Source organism: Phyllobates terribilis, unplaced genomic scaffold (assembly GCF_046119375.1).
Source record: "Phyllobates terribilis strain yellow unplaced genomic scaffold, ASM4611937v1 Scaffold_167__1_contigs__length_4167997, whole genome shotgun sequence".
Taxonomy (NCBI): Eukaryota; Metazoa; Chordata; class Amphibia; order Anura; family Dendrobatidae; genus Phyllobates; species Phyllobates terribilis.
The window spans coordinates 2,605,437-2,632,704 of record NW_027362927.1 but is presented as its reverse complement, the minus strand read 5'-3'; the positions used below and the strand labels follow the sequence as shown (position 1 = coordinate 2,632,704).

At 43.9% G+C, this 27,268-nt stretch overlaps 3 protein-coding genes across 3 annotated transcripts in view; 1 reads left to right on the top strand and 2 right to left on the bottom strand.

The window, feature by feature from the left end:
* Nucleotides 1-22,984, bottom strand: part of LOC141207932 (uncharacterized) — a 258,486-nt gene extending 235,502 nt beyond the window's left edge. The window contains exon 1 of the mRNA XM_073664502.1: nt 22,896-22,984. The gene's annotated coding sequence lies outside the window, so the exon portion shown is untranslated. The remainder of the gene's footprint in view (nt 1-22,895) is intronic.
* The window catches only part of LOC141207902 (uncharacterized), a 999,716-nt gene that overhangs the window by 632,606 nt on the left and 339,842 nt on the right, over nt 1-27,268 (top strand). The gene's annotated exons all lie outside the window — the stretch shown is intronic.
* LOC141207893 (uncharacterized) lies at nt 1,960-5,687 on the bottom strand. The gene is made up of 2 exons (XM_073664455.1): nt 5,570-5,687; nt 1,960-3,531 (listed from the first exon to the last, which is right to left on the bottom strand). The coding sequence occupies exon 2, from the start codon at nt 3,449-3,451 to the stop codon at nt 2,594-2,596; it is 858 nt and encodes a 285-aa protein (XP_073520556.1). The 5' UTR covers nt 3,452-3,531; nt 5,570-5,687; the 3' UTR covers nt 1,960-2,593.

Sequence of the window (27,268 nt, the reverse complement as noted above, 5' to 3'; positions counted from 1 at the left end):
CAAATAGGGTCTTACCCAACAAACATTTAAGATTATTTGTATCAGATTGTGCTAACCTGATCCGTATTCTTTTCTTTGGCGTTTTTAGTTTAATGTTCAGCTGCTGCGGATCCATGGGTTTGTCAAAACCGATGAATATCAGGATCTGGAGAAATTTGTGGATAATTCCTGTGCTGCTGGTTTATTGAAGACGTCAATTCAGAAAAGTTTATTAAATAATTGAATATGGAACGTACAGATCTCTCATTTTTTTATATCAATTAATCTGTCTCTTTGTTTCTGCACTTCTATAGAATAATCTGGAAAGATCTAGATTTTGGACCCATTGATTGTTACATCTGGGTGATCCCTTGCCTGTTGCAGGATAATATCTCTGTCCTGGTAGTGTAAAACTTTAGCCAGCACAGGTCTTTGTGGAAGCCCAGGAGGAAGATGAGCACCCTATGAGCTCGTTGTACAGCTTATAGGAGGGTTAAGGTTTCAAGTCTGATTATTAATTTCAGCCAGTTTTGAAAGAATTCAGTAGGAAAGGAGCCTTCTATTTTTTCAGGCACACCAATAAGTGGTATATCATTGAGCCTTGACCTATTTTCAAGATCATCTGTTTCTGCCTGCTGTGCTGATATTTACTGTTCTGCAAGCCTGTTCTCATTGCTTTTATCGGCTATCTGGTCCTCAATGGCGCTGACTCTGCCTTCCACTGCCCCTGCTCTATTTTCTGCAGTTTGTGTCGTATACCTGCTATCTCCTCTTTAAGACCCCCAAAACGTACATTGAAAGCAGATGGAGAGAATTTACAATGTACCACTGCAATGAAAATGTCTTTTAAAGTAGGTTCCTCAGGTACCTGTATGTCCCATTGGTGCAGATTAGGCAGTGAGTATTGTGCCACATATAATTTTGTGGTCTTTTCATCCCCTTCAATGCGGCTGCCTCTCCCATCTCCTGCACACCCTAATCCTCCACTTGGAGCCCATGCACAGGTGTGGGTAGCTGCTATAAGAAGGCCACTGTCACATGCTGAGACCTGTGTTTCTGTGCAGGCAAATTGCTACAGCCTGTCCACCACTTCCCTCCTCCTCGTCTCCCCTGCTCAATCTGTCTCCAGAGTAACAACCTTGGTGGCATCTTGGAGCCGAGAGCCTGCTTCTCCCACAGTCTTTATATGGCTTTTCCTGGTGATTTTGTTCCCCTGGAGCAAAGTACCTCCACACTCAGAAAGTTAACTGGTAGATGTATGACGATTTTCAGGATGGTCGTCAGGTCCTATATTGGATAAATAGCTAGATGCTTGGCAGGAGCTCCTACATCTGCTTGTTCACATATGTCGTCAGGGTTGTTGCACGAAAGTATTTCTGCTTTCCGTGTAAGTGGGATAGTCGTGCAAGAGAATATTGCTACAAAAAAAAGGGACTGGCCTCTCTAACATTCACTTCAGAAAGGGAGTAAACTGTCCTGCATCCAGAAGTTGAGGACCCACCTAGGTAATGGTGGTAACAAAATCTTATCAAGTTGGGCCTAGTGAAGAACTTTGTAAAGGCTATGGATAAAAATATAAAAGCATTCCTGCATCAGATTGATAACTTTCCAAGGTTAAGTGAAGCAAATACAAAAGAAGAAGTCTTTATTGGATTTCAGATTCGTAAGCTTTTTCAAGATGAGGAGTTTCTTCATTTGTTGCAGGGCAAGGAAAAGGCTGTATGGTCTACATTTGCATTTGTGGTAACTAACGTTTTGGGAAACTCAAGAGCATATACAGTAACTATGAAGAGTTGGTGTCATTTCTCCTCAAAACATATAAGGATCTTGGCCGTAACATGTCCTTAATGATTAATTTCTTAAATTTTAGACTGTTCTTTCACCAAACTGTTGAGTAGTAAGAGACGAGGATGGTGAGAGATGCAACCAAAATATTGCAGCTATGGAGAAAAGATATCAAGGAAAATGAAATTCATCAATGCTTGTAGATTACTGTTGCATAATTTTAAGAGATGATCCGATACAGGAGTACAAGAAACAAGCAAAAAACAGTTGTCACTGAATGAGGACTAATTTTGTAGTACAATTTAAGTAACTGTTTAAAACTCGCAATAGGGTTTAGACAGAAATATCAGAAATTTGGCATAACAAAATTTTCTGCATCTGTATATTTACAAAAATAATAATGTTTCAAAGTACTAAAACTTTTATCATTAATTATATGCAGCAGTAAAAAGAAAACTCAATTGTCCAATTTGAATTCAGGAGGTCAAACTCATTAAGAAATGGCTCAGTTCATAGCGGAACCTGATAACTTTTAAAAATATGTCAAACAGTGTTACATAATCTGAAAGGTCCTTGAGCTAGGTTCTTCAGCTGCTCAGTGAGGACGTGCAGCCTCTGTAAAGGTCCCAGTACCTTCCTCTCCTCTTCTGCACCAATCAGATAAGTGTGGGGCTGGAGGAGAGAGGCAGTTCTTTCACTGATCAGGAAGGACACTGTCTCATTGTTCTCGGTCACAGGAAGCTACCTCCAGTCTATAGGACGCACTCATTTATTAGCAAGATTTTTTTCTTGCTAAAAGTCTGTCTTTTCAAGTAAAACATTTTCCACATTAAGGATGTAAAAAAGGCTTCTCCCCTCTGTGAGTTCTCTGATGACTATCAAGATGTGCTTTCCGGTTAAAACATTTCACACATTCTGAACAGGAAAAAGGCTTCTCTCCTGTGTGAGTTCTCTGGTGCTTAACAAGATTTGATTTCCCTGTAAAACATTTCCCACATTCTGAACAGGAAAAAGGCTTTTCCCCTGTGTGAGTTCTCTGATGTGTAACAAAATCTGTTTTCTGGTTAAAACATTTCCCACATTCTAAACATGAAAAAGGCATCTTTCCTGTGTGAGTTCTCTGATGTCTATCAAGATGCGCTTTCCGGTTAAAACATTTCCCACATTCTGAACATGAAAAAGGCTTCTCCCCTGTGTGAATTCTCTGATGTCTGATAAAACTTGAATAATCTGTAAAACATTTTCCACATTCTGAACAAGAAAATGGCTTCTCTCCTGTGTGAGTTCTCTGGTGGTTAACAAGATTTGATTTCCTTGTAAAACATTTCTCACATTCTGAACATGAAAAAGGCTTCTCCCCTGTGTGAGTTCTTTGGTGACTAAGAAGACTTGCTTTATTGTTAAAACATTTCATACATTTGAAACAAGAAAATCTATTTTTTGCTGTGTGAATTTTTTGATGTTTAATAAAAAACTTTTTGAGGGGAAAACTATTTCCATATTCTGACCGTGAAAATGGTTTCTTAGCTTTAGGAGAAGTTAGTTTTTTAATGCTTATTTTGTGACTTTGATTTTCCTTAGTAGCCGGTAATAAATCAAAAGATAGGACCTGTTTCAAAGGATCTGATGACACATCTTTGCTGTGAAGGGATGATGGTAAATTTGGAGTAACAGCATTCCCTTCCATTGTATCCTGTGAGATCTCAAGCTCATCTGATTTGAAAATTGAAGATGTCAGCTGTCTCTCTGATCTCTTGGTACAGACATCTGCGAAGTAAAAAAAAATATTATATTTGAATAAAATATTCTTGAAATTTATATTTTTGAACATTTCTACTTAAACTGTTGGTACAAATGGCAAGTTATGTAAAAATATTGAATTATTCACCAAGACAATGACAGTCCACAGTCTAATAGAAAACCTCATAGCATGAACCAGTAGAGCTTGGTGTTCAACTGCTTGTTCATTCTGCCTCCCAAATATGAAATATGCAAAAATAATACCAATAAAAATTTCTACTCATCTCACAAAAAGCAAGCCTCCACTCAGGTCCATCATCTGTCAATGGAAAAACAGAGGTTTCCACATCATTCGTGGCTCAAAAACTCTTGAAAAGCAGTATGGCTTCCATAAACCAATCCAGAAAAATCCGCTGTTCCAAAGTCAAATATGATCCCTACTTAACTTAAATGGAAAGCACCACACCCTACTAAAGCTCACGCATAATGCCGGAGGCTGCCAGATATAGCCTTGTCTTCTGTGTTCAGCTCCACTGTTGTGTATTTTCTTCTTAGTTTCTTCTTGTGATCCCAGCCCGTTTACTGACTACTATTGTGTCTTCTGATTTTGTATTTTCTCTGTCCTCGTGGTTTTGATCCGGTAACCTGACTATTCTTCTTGTCATCTCACACCACAGAACAGCAGGCAACACTGTAGTCCAAGCCTAGGGGTCTTTGTTTAAGTACAGATCCATGTAGAGGGGTTAAAGGGTGATGGGCAAAACTATGACTATAGACAATAACACATCTAATGAAATAAAAATAAAAAAAAAACTAATGGTGAATAATGGATAATTAGAGTATGCTTCTTTGTAGCTCCTGGCAATTTAAACTATAGCAAAGGCCAATATTTTCTATCAAATGAGTTTCAAGAAGAAATATACATTTAATGAGAACTTTTTATAATAGTGCAGAGCTGAGGTGTCAAATTTAGAACGCGGGCATTTGGAAGAGACAATGGAGACCTTTTTTGAAAGACTACCAGGGAATTACAGAGTTAAGTGAGGGAGGCCAATCCCACCACAATCACACTATCTTACAGAATGAACCTTTATAAAAAAAAAGCCAGACTAAAAAAACACGTTACATCCCCAAGAAGAATGTATGTTTGAGGAGGGGGGGAACTCCAACACTAAAGCAGAGTTGCACTTATCTATAGTGGACCGTTGGAGCTACTATGAGTCCTGACCAGAAGAGTAGAGAAAGTATTAATGCTTCCCATTTCAGGATAAATTGTATCTAAATTCTTTAGGATCGATAATATAATTTATGACGTGGAGTGAATCCATGAAACCAGGACTCGAGCCATGCCAACATATCTCCTGGAGGCGTAAATAAATGTATATTACAGCCATCAGCCACGCACAGCTTAGAGATATATCATGGCACAGGTGTAATGTTTTTTGAGTAGTTTATCTATTTGAAGTTATTTGGTTTAAAAAGAAATTGAAAAGTCAGGATAAAGGGAAACTCTGTTGTTATTGTACAGAAATTCACACTTGGCCTCACTGGACATGTAATGTTGTCAATCATAAAAGTGAAGTTTGGCCAGAAAGACTGGACCTGGTCTTGTAGGGACCATATGAGCACATTCATCAGCACATAAGGGAGAGAAGGTAGATTCATCTAATAAGATATCAGGGTTCTAAGAAGCCAACAGCATCATTACCCTCTGCTTTCTCTCACAGGCACATCATAATATTTTTCTTCAAGTGATTTTCTAACTTGTCAGCACTTTCTACATATGCTGTCATTTGGATTGATAGTTTACAGATCTGGGCAGGTAAGAGTCAGGATCTTCTAATTTCAGTTGGTAGGTGGATCTTCCAGGTTGTAAGTTCTATAGAAAAGGAGTTTCAATGTCCAAAGTCATTTGAACAGTTTTTGGTGGAGGAGAATGTTTTGGTATAGATGCAAAATGGTGAATACACGATCGTGATACAGCTGGACTAAATGACCGGTAAACCAGCCACAGCCAGTGACAGAAGAATCTGTGACTTCTCTGCATTTAGTGGTCACTACTCACCTGGGTAGTCATATGTAGGAATCTCCTCTTTACACCGCTCATCATCCCTCACATATGTCTCTATAGTATTAATATGGGTCAGATCTTCACCCTGAAACAAATATTGTAAAAGTCACAGACAGATGGAGAAGTCACATCTACAGTGATCAGTAGTGATGAGTGAGTACCATAATCGCTATACTCGTAACAAGTACTTTGTAATAATCGCATATTCGTTCCGAATAGCGAGTACAATGTAAGTCAATGGGAAATGCGAGTAATTTTCTGCTTGACCCTACACAAAGGGGTCTCGGGGCCGGAGGAAAAGGCTGAAATGGATGGGAAAGTGATGAACCAGAATGGGAAGAGCCTGGAGAATGTGCCTGCATGCATTTCTGACTCACATATGGTTTCTGGGAATAAGTTTGTCGCAGTATTACGCCACTTTTACAGACACACAAGAACAACTACCAAACTTAACCTAAATTGCATTTAACAGGCCAAAAAGGTTAAGAAACAGTTTTTCCTGCACAATCACTTGTATATAAGGCTAAATAAACCAGAGAAACCAAAAAAATATCCCTTTTAGCCTTTGTTCACACATACTGTTTTGGCTTTTTTTGCCTTTTACAATTGGGAGGGCCCTGACTTATACATTTTGTAGGTCCCTCTGTCATGCATGATTTTTAGTTCGCTATTCCCCAGCACTTTACAAGCACAGCTAGAACGTACTAGTAGAGATGTTGATCTTTGAGGCCCCAGGTGGCTCTGTAACATGCGTTTTGGAGGGACAGCTGTTACTTAGACATTTGGGGGGTCCCTACATCATGGACACTAAGATAGTGGAATACATATTCACTAGCAGTTTACAATGTGCCCATTGTGGTGTTGGGCTTGACCCTCCTCCTCCACCACCATGTGATACTTCAGCCCTAAATTCAAATGTTCAGAGGCCCTGCAGTAGGCAGGAAAGCTGAGTTTTGTGAGAGCCCTCGTGTGGCCCTGTAACAAACATTTTGAAGTGCCCTCCTCTAGAGATTTTGGAGGTCCCTCTTGTGTACATTTGAGAGTGCCCTCACTTATTCATACTGTAGGGCCCTCACTCTATTATTTAACTCATTTAAGGGCAGAGACTACAGAGAAAAAGGCCAAGAGACATGGAGTACTAGAAGGTAGCAGTGAGTGCGGCCTGCGATCCTCAGGTATGGCTGAACTCTCTGAACAGGAAAAATAAAGCTGCACTAGTCAACTGGATGATGAGCTCAAATATATCACTTGTGCAAGTCAATGGACAAAGTATTTATGGTGCCCCCCCTCCAGGATGGGTTGGTGAAGCTTCTCCAAATGGCTCAGAGATTTTGATTGTCAATATTCCCCAGATTATATAGGAAGAGAAGACTTCTTGATACAGAACTACTTGGACCAGTGCAGAATGTGCATCGTATTTCCAAAAATTACTCCTGGGGGCTGTGTCATAGGTGCAGGGAGATTCATTGACAAGGGCCTCCCTTGTTAAACATTATCTATGATGGAGTACTGTAGTAGTTGTGGCCCTCAATTCACGTTTTCAGAGGGCCATCAGTCGGTCATCAACAATCTGTGTAAATTTCTATTGAATATGTATCCCCTATCTCAGTCACAATGTGGCACAACCTGTGACAAGGGCCTCCAATGACAAATATTAGTTTGGTAGGACCACTGTATATTCCAGATTTATCCACTGCACAATGTGCATAGCGTTTGTAAAAATTAGCCCTATGGGCTGAGTCATGGTTGACGCAGGAAGCCACCATCCCAAGGGCCTCAAATCACAAATAGTAGTTAGGCATTGAGTAGGAATACTGTCCTGGTTTGTCCACTGCACAATGTGCATAGGGTTTGAAAAAAATTAGCCCTATGGGCTGAGTTATGGTTGACGAAGGAAGGAAATGGGTTTTTATGGGAAGGGGGTGACGTTAACAGCAGTAGCATGAATCTGCATTTTTGGTGAATTTAGGTTGGCTTGCTGTCATCGGGAGGGATTACAAACTGTGGAGATATCCAGTCCTTGTTGAATTTAATCAATCAGAGTAAGTCTGTCTGCATTTTCCGTGGAGAGGCATGTACGCCTATCAGTGATGATTGCCCCAGCGGAACTGAAAACACGCTCTGACACCACACTAGCAGCCGGGCAGGCCAGCACCTCCAAGGCATATAAGGAGAGGTCGGGCCAAGTGTTCAGTTTAGACACCCAATAATTAAAGGGAACTTCAGCGTCAGAAAGGACGCACGTATGGCCACTTAAGTAACCCTAGACCATCTTCTGCAACTTATCCCTCCTTGGCATTGCTAAAGGCACAGATAGCCCTTGCTGTTGTGTTGGCTTACTTAAAATTGACCAATTTGTGCACATTTTTCCCCCACCTCCGTTGGAGCTGGTGTTCGTGTTTCTCTCCACTATCCCTTGGCGTTGAAAAGAGCCGGTACCTCTGCCACCAGCATTGTCTGAGGGTGATGTTTTCAGCTACTGATCTACAAAGGCCCTCGTAAACCATTCCATTGTAAAACTCTTTGGTGACTCCAAAAGGTCAGAAGGAAATTTCTCCTTGTACCGTGGATAGAGAAAGGTGGCCAAGCAGCATAGGTTGTTGGATAAAATGTGTATCACGCGAGAGTCTTGCCACAGACACTTACACATGAACTGTGCCATGTGGGCCAAGCAGCAAAAGGCAAATGTTCTGTGTCCCCAACAGTAGAAAAAGTACCCATCCTCTCCTCACGCTGACTCGCCGCCGCCTCCTCCTCCTCCACCTCCTCCTTTCCAGCCCATCCAGCCTGGACAGACATGAAGCTTGGGTTGGGTGTCCCCTCTGTAGCATTATGGGTCCCCCCGGTAGCACAGAAAAACAAGTCCTCTCCCTCCTCATCTTCCTCCTCATCACTCATTGTTGCCTCAGAATATTGGGTGGGCTGGGTAGTAACACCCATTGGGAAATCTGGCTCCATACCAACATGCTGGGCACTCAAAGCTTCCTCTTTGAGATTATGCAGTGATTGTTTCAAGAGACACAGCAGCGGGATGGTTATGCTGATAATAGCCTGATCACCGCTCACGAGGTGTGTGCAGTACTCAAAGTTGAAGAGGAAGTGAGACTGGCGATTGATGGGCTTAGACCCAAAACGTCACCAGGTCTGGGTGGCTTAACATCCGAGTTCTTTAGGACCTTTAGGGACTCTTTAGTCCCCCTCTTGACTCAGGTGTTTCATGAGTGTCTCTCCTCGGGCACTCTGCCGAGATCATTAAGGAGGTCAGCTTTGATCATTTTGTCGAAGAGTAAGGATCCGTCACGCATTGAGAATTGGCGTCCCATAGCACTTCTCAATGTGGACAGGAAGATTTTGGCTAAGATACTTTTCAACAGGCTGGTGAAGTTTTCACCCTGGCTCCTTTCAAAGGCTCAGCACTGTTGCATTCCTGGCCATAGCACTTTTAGTGCTGTTCCTGTTGTTCGAGAGGCCGTGGAGCAAGGCAGGGCAGGCCTTTGGAAGGGGTTTCTGCTGACCATGGATCAGGCAAAAGCCTTTGATAGGGTTAACCATGAGTACCTCTGGTCCACTCTTCAGGTATGGTCTGCCTGGAGGGTTTGTGGACTGGCTTAAGACCTTGTATGCTGGGGCTGAGACTTTCCCTCTGGTAAATGGGTGGATTCGATAATCTTTCAGGGTAGGATCTGGTGTCCGTCAAGGCTGTCCTCTTAACCCTTTGCTTTATGCCTTTGCAGTTGATCCCTTTCTCAGAAGGATTGATTGTGGATCGTAGGCAGGGTGTCGCCGGAGGATATCCTGAGGGTAGTGGCCTACGCGGACGAGGTCACAGTCTTTGTTTCTTCGCAAGAGGAGGGATTGGTGGTGATGTCAGAAGTGACGCGCTACTCAGAGGCATCCAGGTCCAAGGTCAACCAGAATAAATGTGAAAGTCTCTGGCTGGGAGGCGGAGATCCCGGGTCTGATTTTCCGGACACCCTCCCCAAACCCCAAGAACACGCCAAAGTCCTGGGCACCGAATTCAGCCAGGGTGATTACCCCATGAAAAACTGGGAAGGCAGAATCAAAAGTGTCGCCCAAAGAGTGGACCAATGGAAGGGTTGGTCTTTGACCCTGAGGGAAAGGGATGGCCTGTGCAAAGCTTTCCTGCTCCCCTTGCTAATCTACCTGGGTAGCGTCTGTGTCTTGCCAGAGCCTCTTTGGACATGGGTCTACAGTCTGTTCTTCCAGATGTTATGGGGGAATAGACTGAACCTAGTCAAGTGGGAGATCACTTACAGCACGAGGAGACTAGGGTGGTTGGATATGGTGAGCCCCGTGAAGTTCCTAGTGAACACCTTCTTGAAATTTAAAGTGGCAAAAATCTGGAAGGAGAGGGCTCCTCTGTGGGTATTATCCTGCAAGGGATGATTTCAGCCTTTCTTACAGGAATGGGAGACAGGGGGAAGATTGAAGGATCTTCGTACACAGCATGGGCATCTCCCGGCTTGTTACCCCGGTTCTGAAAATGATCCACCGGTGGGGTCTGGGAATGTAGGAGGTGAGGTCCCTCCCGAGGAAACTCCTCAATATGAGGGTCTTGCTTTCTCATTTTCAGAGTCCATTGGTCCTCAAGGACTGTCCAAGTCGGGATCTGGAGGTTGGGTTGAGTTTGTTAAATTCTAGCAGGATCCCCAAGAAGTACTGGGACTTGACTTGGCGCTGCCCCAGTGAGGCTTGTGCTAACATGCTGGAAAGCATGAAGCACTTCCTGCTTCATTGTCCCTTTAATACAGAGGTGCACAACAGGATGGGAGTTTCCATTGGCTGGCCACGGCTGGCTACTCTGTCCTATGCCGGGTGGGCCTATGGAGCATTCGGAGACCTTGGGAGAAGGGACCAAACCATTTTATTCATAGTAAGTGTAGTGGTCAGGTATTTCACGTGGAACGCACAAGTTTTAGCTTCAATGCAGAGTAAAATCCTCAGTGTAGATGAAGTTTGGAGGAACATCCTACGTGACCTGGTGAAGGTACGTTCTCTGGAGTATAAAAGACTGGGTGCCCGGAGGGTGGCCAGTTTCTAGAGGGGCTTTTCCTTCAGGTGCCTTAGTCCAGTAGTACTCCTATATCCTGGTGATGTCTTCCCACCCTAGATTTTTGTTTTGTATTTATGTCTCCTGAATAGAAGGTTTTCAAGCATCGAACTTGAGCCTTGGATGGTGAGTATGTAGGTTGCCTTTGCCCTGGCCTCTGCTCAACTTGGTATGGCAGATGCTACAGACTACAATATTTTTCTCTGAAGAAGGACTTTCAGAAAAAAAATTCCACACAACAGCTGAACGCCCCCTTGCCCTGACTTGGCGCACAGCGAGGGTGCTCTTGGGAACAGTTGACCCAGTTCTCACTCTGGGCAAACCACGACCCCTTGGTGCCTGTGTTGGTGCTACATATCCATCTTCCTATGTGTTGCTGTCATGGCTATGCATGCCAACGGTCCAGGTCGGACCAGTGGACTCATCATCGACCACCTCATCCTCCTTCCCAGTTGACATTGTAGGCTGACTTGATAGCAACTGTGTCTCATCATCAGCCTCCACCTCTGGAGACAAAAAATGATGTTCCGCCAAGTGGCTCTCTTCTAGCCATAGGTCCTCAAATATTAGAGCATCAACGCGCACCACCTCCTCTTGTCCCGCTTCAATGCTGCACGGTGATAGTCCAGAGCCAACCAAAGGATACGTACCAAACAGATCCTCAGAGTGGCCAAGCTTAGGGTCATATCTCCTGTGACTGATAATGGCTGGAGGAAGGAGAACCAGCTTCAGGATTGGATGGGCCAGCCTTCTGTGTATCCACAGTAGACTGTGTGGTCGTGGCAGATTTGTTGCTGCTTGACAAATGCATAGAGGCCTTGTCTTCTATCCAAGAAAGAATCTGCTCTCGCTCTTGTGGCTTCCACACACGTTTACGTTCCAGACCGGAAAATTTTTCCAGGAACATAGTGGATGCATCAATCTTCTTCTGACCTGACACACACAGAGTGCCTTCTCGCGCACCACTGAAAACATCACGCCCCTTAACAACAGGCTTTTTTGGCATTTTGGGTTTTGTTGACAGATTTTCAGATGTTGATGGCACAAGCCAAGATAGCGGTCACAGCCAAAATAGTGGTTAAAATGGCCTGGTGCGTGCTTTGTAGCAGGCAGTAGGAAATGTTTGGACTACTGCTTTGTGTAGGGCACAAAACGCTTTTTTAAGTGGACTAATATGGACAGAAAGCAGGCACTGACCCCTAAAACAGCAGGGAAAATAGACCGGTGCTAAAAAAAAAAAAAAAAGGCAGCACAAAATGCTACTTCTGTGTGTGCTGGAAAAATATTGCTTTGCCTCTGACAAGAGCCGTTTTTATATGGACACTGGAAGAAAGCTACCTATTACACTCCCTACCTAATACACAATCTCTCCCTCCTTGTACTCTGACTTTGTTGTCTGTCTTCAACTCTGAAAAGAGCTCTTTTTTGGTGGTATTATGGAGCTAGTGAGCGGCTCCTTTAAACACAGAACTAGTATACACTGCAGGTAGCATTTAAAAGGGCTTTTGTTTTATCAAGAGGCCTAAATACTCTCCCTAGCAGCTCAGCAATCTCTCCCTATGCTTATCGAATGCAGGCTCCAGACGCAATGTGCACAAAATGGCAGCGGCAGGGCTTAAATAGACCCTATGACGCTGGGCGGCCAGCCAATCACAGTAATGCCACAACCAAGATGTCTGAGGCATTACTGTGATTGGTTAAGAAGCCCAGCATGTTTAGTGGCTGCAAAGGAGGCGCCAAAACTACAGGGTGGGACATTCGAATATAGCGAGGCGATTACACAAATACTTGCAGAATAACGAGTAACCCGAATACCGTACTATCCGTACGAATAGTAACAAATACACTCGCTCATCACTAATGATCAGCTCTAATCCTGCCATCTCCACCATTCTCATTACAAAAGTATAAACCATATAATTCTGGTGGATAAAACAAGACCGAACACAAGACCTTCACAGCCGTATACACATCATAGGGGAGATCTCATGATACCTTCTCTCCATCTACCTGATGATCCTGAGGAACATTGGGGTCTTCTTGTTTACAGTCCTGCAGAAGAAGAGGATAGGGACATCTCCCTGGTGTTGTCCTCTTACTGGATAGATCTGGAGGAAACACATACAGGGACGGAATTCATTCTCTACATACAGATAATTATAGGCCATGTGTATTTAGTCCTGTCTATTACCTGGAGATGTGAGGGGCTGGGGAACCTCCATCATGACATCCTTGTACAGATCTTTGTGTCCTTCTAAATACTCCCACTCCTCCATGGAAAAATAGACAGCGACACCCTGACATCTTATAGGAACCTGACACATACAATGATACAGTCATCCCCCAATCCCTTCATAGCGTTACTGTATAATGTCCCAGCATTCCCAGCAGTGTCACCTCTCCAGTCAGCAGCACAATCATCTTGTAGGCGAGTTCTAGGATCTTCTGGTCATTGATGTTCTCATGTACCAAGTGATGAGGTGGAGGCCCCGTGATTGGGCTCAGGGGTCTTCTCCATCTGTCAGACACAGGGGCCTGGCAGCGCTCACTAGAGGTCTTCTTCACTACTGTGTAATCCTGGTTATGGAGAGACACATTAATAAATCTCACTACAGACATTTCCAGAGTCCTCACCTCTCCAGTTCTGTCCATTTGTTATTCCCATAGATAAGAATGATGTAATGTGACGTCATCAGAATCTCTCACCTCTCCAGTAAGCCGGAAGAGGATCTCTAGGGTGAGGTGTAATATCCTCTCTGTCATCTTGTCTCTGTCCATATCCATCTTTGATGGGTAAATCAGGAAAGTTCTCTTATATAGAAGATCTTCACTGAGAGGATCCGATATTGTAGAGACCTGAATGAGAAGTTGAGCAGATGTAACGTCATAAAAATCCTGTGTAATAATACAATTATTGGAGATAATAAGGGAAACATTTGAGGAGATTTATTATTTTACAGTATTTAGTTTTCTTCTTTACATCTACTAATAAAGCCTATATATTTTAGGCCACAGACAACAAGCAGTTTCTTCCTCAGAATCTGCAAGTGAATACCTTTCTCATAGACCCACCTTCCATAAAGCTAATTCTCATCTCATTTACCGACACTGGAATCGGCATTATCTATACTGCAGGAGATATTCATTACACGTGACATGAGAAATAACTACTTTATGATGAGGACGAAATTTTCATCGTCTACTACGGCTGTAGAAACATATTTGGCCAGAGTCCGTCACTGACTACATCTCCACCGGTCGTCTATATGAATGTTTCCAGTCTTCCCCGGACTGTAATCTTCTATCATGTTACATCTCAGGTCTGATTCACACTCAGAAGTTTGAGGCATTAATAAAAGCTTGTTTGTAAGAACACAAAGACAGGAGTTATTTGATACCAAAGTTTCCATGTACAGTGTTTTATAGGGTTTATTTCTGGCCTTAGGTTTTCCTATAATACAAGAAAAACTCCATAAAAAAAGCAGATATTAAAATCAGAAAAAAGGAGGAATGACCCAGTGTATCAGGCTATAAACTTGAATAAAACAAAGCTTTTATTGAGCCATTAAAAAATGCTGCTACCACCATAATAAGTCTTAGTGCACACAAGGATCACAGCTGTCTCGACCTATGCGTTTTGACGCGCAGTCTTAATCATGGTCTGTCTGAACTGTGGACTAGTGAGCATATAAAGGTAGGTTGTAATTAAAGATAATAGTTATCGTGCTCACTAGTCTCTGAGGTCAGTATGATTAGCATAGACAAAAGTGAAATAAAAACGTTAGTGACATATATTATTATCCTCTAAAATTAATATCATTGACAAGTGGAAAAAATAAAAATATTTGTGATTCAAATATAGAATAAATATAAAAACTAGCGATATACCATGTCCAAGGTGTGAACAAAACTGTCATTAATATTGTAGCATTAGATCCTGCCTGAGATTTAATCCAAAGGGTACTCGGGTTTCTAACATAAAAATCCAATATGGTTCCCTATTTAGCAGTTTGCGTCTATGGTCTCCCCCCCTGGATAGGTCTATACACTCTTTCTATGCCTTCAAATTTCAGTGCTGAAACTTCCCATTTATGGAACGTTCGGAAATGTGTTGACGCTGCTGAAATATTTGTGGCCAAAGGATTAACCGCATCAGATATGTGTCCTCTAACCCGTAGTATTAAAGGGCCGGTAGTACAACCAATGTATTGGATCTTACATGTAATACATTCAACAAGGTATATAACCCAGGGTGTGCTGCAATTAATAAAGTCATGTATTTTGTGTATACGATTATTATGCAGTGAGGTAAAAGTATCCTTTGTCACTGTGTGTGAACACGCTTTACAGCGGCTCGCTCCGCATTTGAAAAAAACACTAAGGTTTAACCAGGTAGTAGATTGAGAATGCCTATGCTCTTCACTCAGGAAAAGACTGGGGGACAGGATGGTACCACTGCCACAAACCGAATATCCTTGGTAAGAATATTATTAAGCCCCGGATCCTGGTGTAACATTGGTATGTATTTCTTTATAATGGACACCACTTTGTTATACTGCGGACTATAAGTTGTAGAGAAGTTTCACATCCCAAACCTTTTTTCCGCTCCTTATTTTTTAGAAGATCCTTACGTTCTAGGCTCGATACCATTTTGTATGATTTTATAAGATTCCAATCAGGATAACCTCTGTTTGCCAATCTGTCATAAACTTCACTGGCTTCCATATCAAACGCAGTATTATCCGTACAATTTAGTTTCGCCCTAATTAACGCCCTATATGGAATATTGCGCTTGATATGCAGCGGATGGTAAGAATTGGCCTGCAGAATACTGTTACTGGCAATCTCTTTTCATATGGTGTTATTTTTACAGTATTGAGATATTTGTCACCGTTCAATTTAAGATCCAAAAAATTTATTTCTCTAGAATCAAAACAATGTGTGAATCTCAAATTGAAATCATTGTTGTTGAGATTTTCTGCAAATTTCAACACCTCCTCCTGTGTGCATCCCCACATCAGGAGGAGGTCGTCGATAAATCGACCGTACCATATGATTTTTGGGCTGTAAATATTGCTCTCATTGGAAATGTGTTGCTCCTCCCATTTGGACATTAATCCAATGACGGCGAAAATTTGCTACCCATTCTTACTCCTCTCCTCTGTAAAAAAAAATAAAAAATTGGATTGTCAAAGCAGAAATAATTATGATCCAGAAGAAATTTGACACGATAATGAAGTCTTTTATTTCGACTGTATAGGTGCTATAGGTATCCAAGTGATAGTTCAGGCTAGTTAATGCTACACTCTGTGGTATGGATGGATATAGAGCTACACACGTGGTCAAAATTGTTGGTACCCCTCGTTTAATTAAAGAAAAACTCACAATGGTCGCAGAAATACCTTGACTCTGACAAAAGTAATAATAAATTAAAAATATTAGAAAATGAACAAATGAAAGTCAGACATTGCATCTCAACCCTGCTTCCACAGAATTTAAAAAAAAATTAAACTCATGAAATAGGCCTGGACAAAAATGATGGTACTCTTAACTTAATATTTTGTTGAACAACCTTTTGAGGCAATCACTGCAATCAAACGATTCCTGTAACTGTCAATGAGACGCCTGCACGTCTCGAAAGGTATTTTGGCCTCTCCTCATGAGCAAACTGCTCCAGTTGTCTCGCGTTTGAAGGTTGCCTTTTCCAGACGGCATGTTTCAGCTCTTTCCAAGGATGCTCAATAGGATTTAGGTCAGGGCTCATAGAAGGCCACTTCAGAATAGTCCAATGTTTTCCTCTTAGCCATTCTTGGGTGTTTTTAGCTGTGTGTTTTGGGTCATTATCCTGTTGCAAGACCCATGACCTGCGACTGAGACCAAGCTTTCTGACACTGGGCAGCACATTTCTCTCTAGAATCCCTTGATAGTCTTGAGATTTCATTGTACCCTGCACAGATTCAAGACACCCTGTGCCAGATGCAGCAAAGCAGCCCCAGAACATAACAGAGCCTCAACCATGTTTCACAGTAGGGACAGTGTTCTTTTCTTGATATGCTTCATTTTTCAGCCTGTGAACATAGAGTTGATGTGCATTGCCAAAAACTTTCATTTTTGTCTCATCTGTCCATAGGACATTCTCCCAGAAGCTTTGTCGTTTGTCAACATGTAGCTTGGCAAATTCCAGTCTGGCTTTTTTATGATTTTTTTTCAACAATGGTGCTCTCCTTGGTCCTCTCCCATGAAGTCAACTTTGGATCAAACGACGGATGGTGCGATCTGACACTGATGTTCCTTGAGCTTTAAGTTCACCTTTAATCTCTTTAGAAGTTATCCTGGGCTCTTTTTTGTTACCATTCGTATGATCCGTCTCTTTGATTTGTCATCAATTTTCCTCCTGCGGCCACGTCCAGGGAGGTTGGCTACAGTCCCATGGATCTTAAATTTCTGAATAATATGTGCACCTGTAGTCACAGGAACATCAAGCTGCTTGGAGATGATCTTATAACCTTTACCTTTAACATGCTTGTCTATAATTTTCTAATCTCCTGAGACTACTTTTTCCTTTGCTTCCTCTAGTCCATGTTGAGTGTGGTACACACCATGTCAGCAAACAGCACAGTGAGTATCTGTAGCCCTATATACAGGCCCGCTGACTGATTACAAGATTGTAGACACCTGTGATGCTAATTAGTGGACACAACTTGATTTAACATGTCCCTTTTGTCACATTATTTTCAGGGGTACCATATTTTCTGTCCAGGCCTATTTCATGAGTTTATTTTTTTTCAAAATTCTGTGGAAGCAGGGTTGAAAAGCAATGTCTGACTTTCATTTGTCATTTTCATAGGTTTTTAATTTATTATTACTTTTGTCAAATTCGTGTTATTTCTGTGACCATTGTGGGTTTTTCTTTCATTAAACGAGGGGTACCAACAATTTTGACCACGTGTGTATAATAACGCATAATAGCCAGTGATAATTTTCTTGCTATAGAAAAATCTTTAAATACAGTAGCCACAAATTTAGAGTCACTAATGTAGCTGGGAATTTCTTGCACTAGTGGTTGAAGATAGAAATCTATCTACACACTCAGTCTCTCTCCCATAGAATCTAAGCCCGCTACTATTGGTCTGGGTGGTGGTGGAAATATGTTTTTGTGGTTCTTAGGAAATTAATGATATATAGGTATGAAAGGTTGTTCCACATAGAGCTGTTCCGCCAGTTTTTTTATCCAAGGCTCCTGTACTCAAACCTTCTTGTAGCAATATAAATTCCATATTGAAATCATTGGTGGGGTCTCTGGTTAGTTCCAAATACACATCAGTGTTTTTTGTTTCTTAAATTAATCAAATTGAGCTTGAGCTAAATAGAATTTAATACCACTATTGTGCCCCACTCGTCTGCTTGTCGCACTGTCAAACTCATATTAATTTTGAGTTCCCTCAGGGCAATTTTTTCTTTTCTAGTTAGATTGTTATTTTTATTTCCCTTATGAGTGATTTAATTATTTTAGAGAACCCAAATCCTTTTCAATAAGATCCTGAACTGGTCTAAAACCATGGAACGTGATTGAAGTGGATTAAAGGATGGATTTCCCCTATGAAACAGATTATTCAGAGAGGTATCAGATTCCATAGATTCCCTCTCCAATGATTTCAATTATAATAACACCTTTTGTTCTGAAAAAGATTTGTTAGGAGTAATATCAGAATTAACTGTTGCAACATCAGTAATATTTTCAACATCATTATCAGAGCTATCAAAATGACATTTCACAGTAAGGTTCCGCGCCAGTCTATTAACATCCAAAATTGCTCTAAATACATCAAACTCATTGGTAGGGGCAAAACTTAGGCCTTTCGCTAAAAGTGATAATTGTTCCTCTGATAACACAAAACTGGACAAATTCCAAATCGGTAGCTCTAACAGCGGTGGTTTCTGTTCCGGGTGGTATATCTGTTTCCGCTTGTGTTTGCGGCCCCCCTTTCCTCTGTTTTTTGGCATGCTAGTAGATGTATTTTGCTGGATACTTCTGCTGGTCATAAATTGCTGATTTTCACTTGCCGAGCTTACTGAGGAATCTGAATATTCATCTGATCTGATGTAGGAAAGGTAGAAGAAAAATCTGTAGAAACATCCATACCCTTGAAACTGACGTTGGCAGGTTTTGTTGTATGTTTGTAGGGACGTTTTTTTAGAATAGAAAATGGAGCTTTATTCCAATCATACACTTTGTTTTGTGAGTAATCCTCACTATCATGTTTGAATTTTGTTTTTTTAATGTTGATAATAAAATCTTCTATCATCGCTAAATTAGCTTTCAGTTTGTCATTACTGCTAGTGAAATCCTTGTTGTGCACAAATGTTTCCAATGATGATTGGATACTTTTTATTTCTGTTTTAGTTTTTGTAAATTCTAGCTCCTCATATTTCAGGATTAACCCATCAACTTCAATGAACAATCGCTAAGGCTGCAGTTCCACTCTGTAATGTCTCATCATACAGGGCTGTGGCCACTTATTTTAGCCTTAATCCCCTTGGTATCATCTCCTTTTTCACATACATTTCCAGAGTTGTAAAATCCCAGCAGATTTTTAATTCTTGTGATTTTTAAATCTCAGGCAGGATCTAATACTACAATATTAGTGACAGTTTTGTTCACACCTTGGACATGGTATAGCGCTAGTTTTTATATTTATTCTATATTTGTATCACAAATATTTTTATTTTTTCTACAAGTTAATGATATTAATTTTAGAGGGTAATAATATGTGTCACTAATGTTTTTATTTCACTTTTGTCTATGCTAATCATACTGACCTCAGAGACTAGTGAGCACATGATGACTATTATCTTTAATTACAACCTACCTATGCTCACTAGTCCACAGTTCAGACAGACCATGATTAAGACTGCACGTCGAAAAGCGCAGGTCGAGACAGCTGTGATCCTTGTGTGCACTAAGGCTTATTATGGTGGTAGCAGCATTTTTTAATGGCTCAATAAAAGCTGTGTTTTATTCAAGTTTATAGCCTGATACACTGGATCATTCCTCCTATTTTCTGATTCATGAACCAGGCTGCTCTGGCTGGATCCGCGCGAGGCTGATACTGCACCACACCCCAAAGGTGAGCGGACTTTACTGACCTTTTTTTTTCTCAGATATTAAAATGTTTCAAAAGAAAACTGCCACCAACAATCCTTGTAATAAGAAAAAAACCTGCAAAAAGCACAAGACACATTTTGTTACTTTTTAACAACTTAAACATTTTGTTTTAAAAGAAATTAAGTCTTTTGAGCACCAGAACAGATGTACACCGCAGGGATGGCACAGGTACGGCTGCTACACCAACCCTGGCAGTTTGACCACTTACTGCTGTCAAATGCAAACATGGCATCTAATAAGGTTTGACAGAGTTTGGCTCAATGCCCCTCCTCCCCAAGTACTCGATAGTATGGGGCTGCCTAGTTACTACGATACTTAAATGCCTAATAATGGTGTCTGGGCCGGCAATGTATGAAAGTCTATTAGGCTGCGCCAGAGGCAACATCCAATATGTTACTTTTTAATGCCTCCAAACACAGACTAAAACACACGTAACTTTTTTTTTTGGGGCAAACAGCTGTAAAATGGATTATTGTTTGCGGGTCGAGTGGCAGATTTTTTTTGGTACCATTTTGCACATATTTTTAGATCGCTTTTTATGCAGATTTTTCAGACCTAAAATGAACAAAAACCAGCAATACTGTAATTTTTTTTCTATATTTTTTGCGCCATTCGCTGTGCAGTAAAAGTGATCAGACCGATTTGTTCGTTGGGTTGGTGCGATTACAGCAATACCAGATTTATATTTTTTGTGCTTTGCTATTTTTACAGACTAAAAATAATATTTTACAAAAATGAACTTGTTTTGGCATTGCCATTTTCTGAGAGTTGAAACTTTTTTATTTTTTTTGCCGAATGAGCTATATTAGGACTATTAGTTATATTAGGGCTTGTTTTTTGCGGTTTGGTGGTTTCATTTTTACCATTTTTTTTACATAACTTTTTAATCGCTAGTCAGTATGATGAATAAGCGATGTTTTGGTGTGCATTTATTTATTTTTTTTACAGTGTCCACGAAACAGAATAAATAACATGCCAGTTTTATAGAGCGGGTCATTCCGGACGCAGCGATACCAACTGTGTGTACTTTTTTTTTGTTTGTTTATTTTTGTTGTATCACAATCACTGCGTTTTAAATGGCGAAACGTCTTTTCGTGATGTGTGCATTTCTGTGTTTTTTACATACTTAATTTCACTGTGGGACATGTATAATTTTATTTTTTATCACTGCTCTCATAAACTGCAGTGCATGAGAATAGTCAGCTTATAGCTAGATCTCACAAACCACTTTACTCTGGGGTCATCACATGAAGTCAGGGTACCATGGTATCCATCGGGACCAGCAATTCTCATCGCAGGGGTCCGATGGTTACAAAGGGGGTCTTGTGACTCCCTTGTAACAATTTAAATACTGCTGTCACGATTGACAGCGGTATTTAAGGGGTTCATCGGCCCCAATCGGTCGCAAAAACGTCCGGGGACGATACTGCAGGGTGTCAGTTGTCATAATGTTGTTAATGAGCTGACTGCACAATGTTAGTTAAGTCACATCCATAACAACCTTATTATACGCTATTATCCTATACACATTGAAGTAAACAGAAATCACAGGTCCCACAGGAATAGCTGTACTTGAGGCCCCCAACCTCAAAAGAGCAAAAAATCATAATAATATATATATATATATCACAGTACAGACCAAAAGTTTGGACACACCTCATTTAAAGATTTTTCTGTATTTTCATGACTATGAAAATTGTACATTCACACTGAAGGCATCAAAACTATGAATTAACACATGTGGAATTATATACATAACAAAAAAGTGTGAAACAACTGAAAATATGTCTTATATTCTAGGTTCTTCAAAGTAGCCACCTTTTGCTTTGATGACTGCTTTATACACTCTTGGCATTATCTTGAGGAGCTTCAAGAGGTACTACATAAGTGGCATAATGGGGGCATTATACTGTGTGGGGAATGATACATACTGCATAAGGGGCATAATGGGGGCATTACACTGTGTGGGGGGCATCATACATCCTGCATAAGGTGCATAATGGGGGCATTACACTGTGTGGGGTCATCATACATCTTGCATAAGGGGCAAAATGGGGGCATTACACTGTGTGGGGGCATCATACATCCTGCATAAGGGGCATAATGGGGGCATTACACTGTGTGGGAGCATCATACATCCTGCATAAGGGGCATAATGGGGGCATTACACTGTGGGGGGCATCATACATTCTGCATAAGGGGCATAATGGGGGCATTACACTGTGTGGGGGCATCATACATCCTGCATAAGGGGTATAATGGGGGCATTACACTGTGAGGGGGGCATCATACATCCTGCATAAGGTGCATAATGGGGGCATTACACTGTGTGGGGTCATCATACATCTTGCATAAGGGGCAAAATGGGGGCATTACACTGTGTGGGGGGCATCATATATCCTGCATAAGGTGCATAATGGGGGCATTACACTGTGTGGGGTCATCATACATCTTGCATAAGGGGCAAAATGGGGGCATTACACTGTGTGGGGGCATCATACATCCTGCATAAGGGGCATAATGGGGGCATTACACTGTGTGGGAGCATCATACATCCTGCATAAGGGGCATAATGGGGGCATTACACTGTGGGGGGCATCATACATTCTGCATAAGGGGCATAATGGGGGCATTACACTGTGTGGGCGCATCATACATCCTGCATAAGGGGTATAATGGGGGCATTACACTGTGAGGGGGGCATCATACATCCTGCATAAGGGACATAATGGGGGCATTACACTGTGTGGGGAGATCATACATACTGCATAAGGGGCATAATGGGGGCATCATACATACTGTATAAGGGGCATAATGGGGGCATTACACTGTGTGGGGGCATCATACATCCTGCATAAGGGGCATAATGGGGGCATTACACTGTGGGGCAGTAAAGGGGTCCTGTACTATGAGAACAATACGTTTCCTCCCTTCCGGTCTCCATAGTTGGGTCGTATGTATCTATTACAGGAAACAGAACAAAAACCTTATGATTCTTATAAAGGGGCAACACAAGACCCCAAAAGAGTCTCCGTGCTGAAGGGGTTAGTCTCCCCTGCCCCAGTAATGGGGTCTCCACATACCTCCACCTGCAGAGCCGCCACCACATATATGGCTGCTCTGTGCGCACAGGAGTTGTGATGATGTCACAGGAGGGGAGGAGTCAGGGGTCACATGATCAGGGGCCTCAGTGGATGCAGGACTCTGCTGTGCTGGTTGTCATGGTGCTGGATGAGCTGAAGTTTATGTGTGGGGTCAGGAGGGGTTTACAGTGTGGATGTAGCAGAGCCGTGGGTGTACGAGGCGTACGGAGAGGAGCCGCGTGTGTACGAGGCGTACGGAGAGGAGCCGCGTGTGTACGAGGTGTACGGAGCGGAGCCACGTGTGTACGAGGTGTACGGAGCAGAGCCGCGTGTGTACGAGGTGTACGGAGCAGAGCCGCGCGTGTACGAGGAGTACGGAGAGGAGCCGCGCGTGTACGAGGTGTACGGAGCGGAGCCGCGCGTGTACGAGGTGTACGGAGCGGAGCCGCGCGTGTACGAGGTGTACGGAGCGGAGCCGCGCGTGTACGAGGTGTACGGAGCGGAGCCGCGCGTGTACGAGGTGTACGGAGCGGAGCCGCGCGTGTACGAGGTGTACGGAGCGGAGCCGCGCGTGTACGAGGTGTACGGAGCGGAGCCGCGCGTGTACGAGGTGTACGGAGCGGAGCCGCGCGTGTACGAGGTGTACGGAGCGGAGCCGCGCGTGTACGAGGTGTACGGAGCGGAGCCGCGCGTGTACGAGGTGTACGGAGCGGAGCCGCGCGTGTACGAGGTGTACGGAGCGGAGCCGCGCGTGTACGAGGTGTACGGAGCGGAGCCGCGCGTGTACGAGGTGTACGGAGCGGAGCCGCGCGTGTACGAGGTGTACGGAGCAGAGCCGCGTGTGTACGAGGTGTACGGAGCAGAGCCGCGTGTGTACGAGGTGTACGGAGCAGAGCCGCGTGTGTACGAGGTGTACGGAGCAGAGCCGCGTGTGTACGAGGTGTACGGAGCAGAGCCGCGTGTGTACGAGGTGTACGGAGCAGAGCCGCGTGTGTACGAGGTGTACGGAGCAGAGCCGCGTGTGTACGAGGTGTACGGAGCAGAGCCGCGTGTGTACGAGGTGTACGGAGCAGAGCCGCGTGTGTACGAGGTGTACGGAGCAGAGCCGCGTGTGTACGAGGTGTACGGAGCAGAGCCGCGTGTGTACGAGGTGTACGGAGCAGAGCCGCGTGTGTACGAGGTGTACGGAGCAGAGCCGCGTGTGTACGAGGTGTACGGAGCAGAGCCGCGTGTGTACGAGGTGTACGGAGCGGAGCCGCGTGTGTACGAGGTGTACGGAGCGGAGCCGCGTGTGTACGAGGTGTACGGAGCGGAGCCGCGTGTGTACGAGGTGTACGGAGCGGAGCCGCGTGTGTACGAGGTGTACGGAGCGGAGCCGCGTGTGTACGAGGTGTACGGAGCGGAGCCGCGTGTGTACGAGGTGTACGGAGCGGAGCCGCGTGTGTACGAGGTGTACGGAGCGGAGCCGCGTGTGTACGAGGTGTACGGAGCGGAGCCGCGTGTGTACGAGGTGTACGGAGCGGAGCCGCGTGTGTACGAGGTGTACGGAGCGGAGCCGCGTGTGTACGAGGTGTACGGAGCGGAGCCGCGTGTGTACGAGGTGTACGGAGCGGAGCCGCGCGTGTACGAGGTGTACGGAGCGGAGCCGCGCGTGTACGAGGTGTACGGAGCGGAGCCGCGCGTGTACGAGGTGTACGGAGCGGAGCCGCGCGTGTACGAGGTGTACGGAGCGGAGCCGCGCGTGTACGAGGTGTACGGAGCGGAGCCGCGCGTGTACGAGGCGTACGGAGCGGAGCCGCGCGTGTACGAGGCGTACGGAGCGGAGCCGCGCGTGTACGAGGCGTACGGAGCGGAGCCGCGCGTGTACGAGGCGTACGGAGCGGAGCCGCGCGTGTACGAGGCGTACGGAGCGGAGCCGCGCGTGTACGAGGCGTACGGAGCGGAGCCGCGCGTGTACGAGGCGTACGGAGCGGAGCCGCGCGTGTACGAGGCGTACGGAGCGGAGCCGCGCGTGTACGAGGCGTACGGAGCGGAGCCGCGCGTGTACGAGGCGTACGGAGCGGAGCCGCGCGTGTACGAGGCGTACGGAGCGGAGCCGCGCGTGTACGAGGCGTACGGAGCGGAGCCGCGCGTGTACGAGGCGTACGGAGCGGAGCCGCGCGTGTACGAGGCGTACGGAGCGGAGCCGCGCGTGTACGAGGCGTACGGAGCGGAGCCGCGCGTGTACGAGGCGTACGGAGCGGAGCCGCGCGTGTACGAGGCGTACGGAGCAGAGCCGCGCGTGTACGAGGCGTACGGAGCAGAGCCGCGTGTGTACGAGGTGTACGGAGCGGAGCCACGTGTGTACGAGGTGTACGGAGCGGAGCCGTGTGTGTACGAGGTGTACGGAGCAGAGCAGTGTATATATGGAGCCCTGTTTGTATGCTGTATACAGCTGTATACCCCCCAGGTTCGGGCTGACACACCGCGGCTCTTTATCAGACTGTAGAAGAACTGACACTGGACACTCGGTAAAACTGCGCTCGGACGTCTCTTGTTTCTCGCACAGATATTGATAACATAAGATGGAGTCAGACGAAACCTCCTACAAAACCTGATAACAAAGTCATTACTACAGGACTGGATGAGAAAGAGATTTATTCTACAAGAAACGCTGGGGCCACAAATGAGAGAATCCGGGCCCCGTGGCTGGATACTCCGGGCCCCCGGCGTGTTAGGAGCAGACGGGGTCTTTGTCCCTGGAGCTTCTCTGCTCGGTATAATGAGACTCTGATCTTGTTCTTATAAAGAGGGTTGGAGTAAAATAGAAGCGGCCTGAATATGAGGACCTTGTCTGATCTCTATGTCCTTGTGTACAGAGCTATGGAGATAGCGCTATTCTCTGTATAATAGATGTGATGTCGCTGGTGCCCTAATATTCCTGTACAAGGGTCTCTGTAGAGATAATCTTACCCCAGCATTATGGATTGGGAGAAGGGAAAAAGGGATTGGGGACATTTTATTGTAATTTCCCTTTAACAAAATGTAATAAAAAAATAACTGATTATAGAAAGTGTTTCGTTTTCCCACCATGTTGTCTGTAGGAGAAGTAAAGCGCCGAGGCTGAAGATGCTTTATCTCCAGAAGTCTACAAAAGAGGGAGGATTGGCAACTCCAAATGTCCTTGTCTATTTTGGGATTGGGAGTTAGGAAAAGAGGCAGGAGGACATTTTGGGATTTGTTTTGGTGGGTGGGGGCAAGAGATGCAATATTTGTCCGTATAGTGTAAATATATGAATACAGTTAGATCCAGAAATATTTGGACAGTGAATCTTTGTGATTTCAGCTCTGCAGGCCACTAATCTGGATTTAAAGTGAAACAATAGTGATGAGCAAGCACTAAAATGCTCGGATGCAATGAGCCCAATGTAAGTCTATGGGAAACTAGAGCATTTTTCAGGCGGCTCCCTCCGGCGGTCTGCAGGGGGCCTAAAAATTGCCCAAATCGATGGGAACAGTGCTCAAATGACATGGGAACAGCATGGGGAAGACCCCTGGAAGAATTTCTGACTCCCAGGTCACTGCTGTCAACATCGTTGTCAAAGGTATTACACCACTTTTACGGACTCACAATAAAATATACAAAAACGAAACCAAAATGGATTTTCCTGGGAAATATGTTAAGGAACATCCTTTCCAGGGTAAAGACTTGTATATAAGGCAAAATAAATAAGCAAAAACAAAAATACTCCTCCACACCTTGGGCTATGTTCACATGTAGCGTTTTTGATGCGTTTTTGCACTTTTGCATTGCTTTCAACCAAGACAAATGCATTCACTGGGAAATGTCATTTTAACATTTTACAACCTTATCTGGCCATGTGGTGTGTGACACATCATCAGACACATGCATACAGTGCTGAAAAGACATGGGTACAGCATGGGGAAGACCTCTGGAAGCATCTCTGACTCCCAGGTCACTGCGTAAAACCATAGTCATCAGACGTGATCCTATATTACTGCTGTAATAATACAGACATTTTTGGCAACATGACAAATATTAAACGCCATTTAAAATGGGCAAGGCGAGTGGCAAGGGAGGGGGAAGTGGACATGCACGCCAATGCCGTGGGCAACATGAAACTGTGCCTTCTGAGGGAGCAAAACAGGCACCCACATCATGTCGAACTACCTTCCTGTCCCAATTTCTAGGGGGCCGTGTAATACCACTCTTGAAGGCAGAGCAGTGTGAAAAGGTTGTTGGTTGGTGTTAGAAAAACTAACACTTCCTTACTTTAGGTAAGGGTACGGTGAGAATAGAGAGGAAAACAATCTTGAATTGTGTGGATAAAACAAAAGTTTATTTAATGTTCATTCAAAAGTGGTTACAAAAA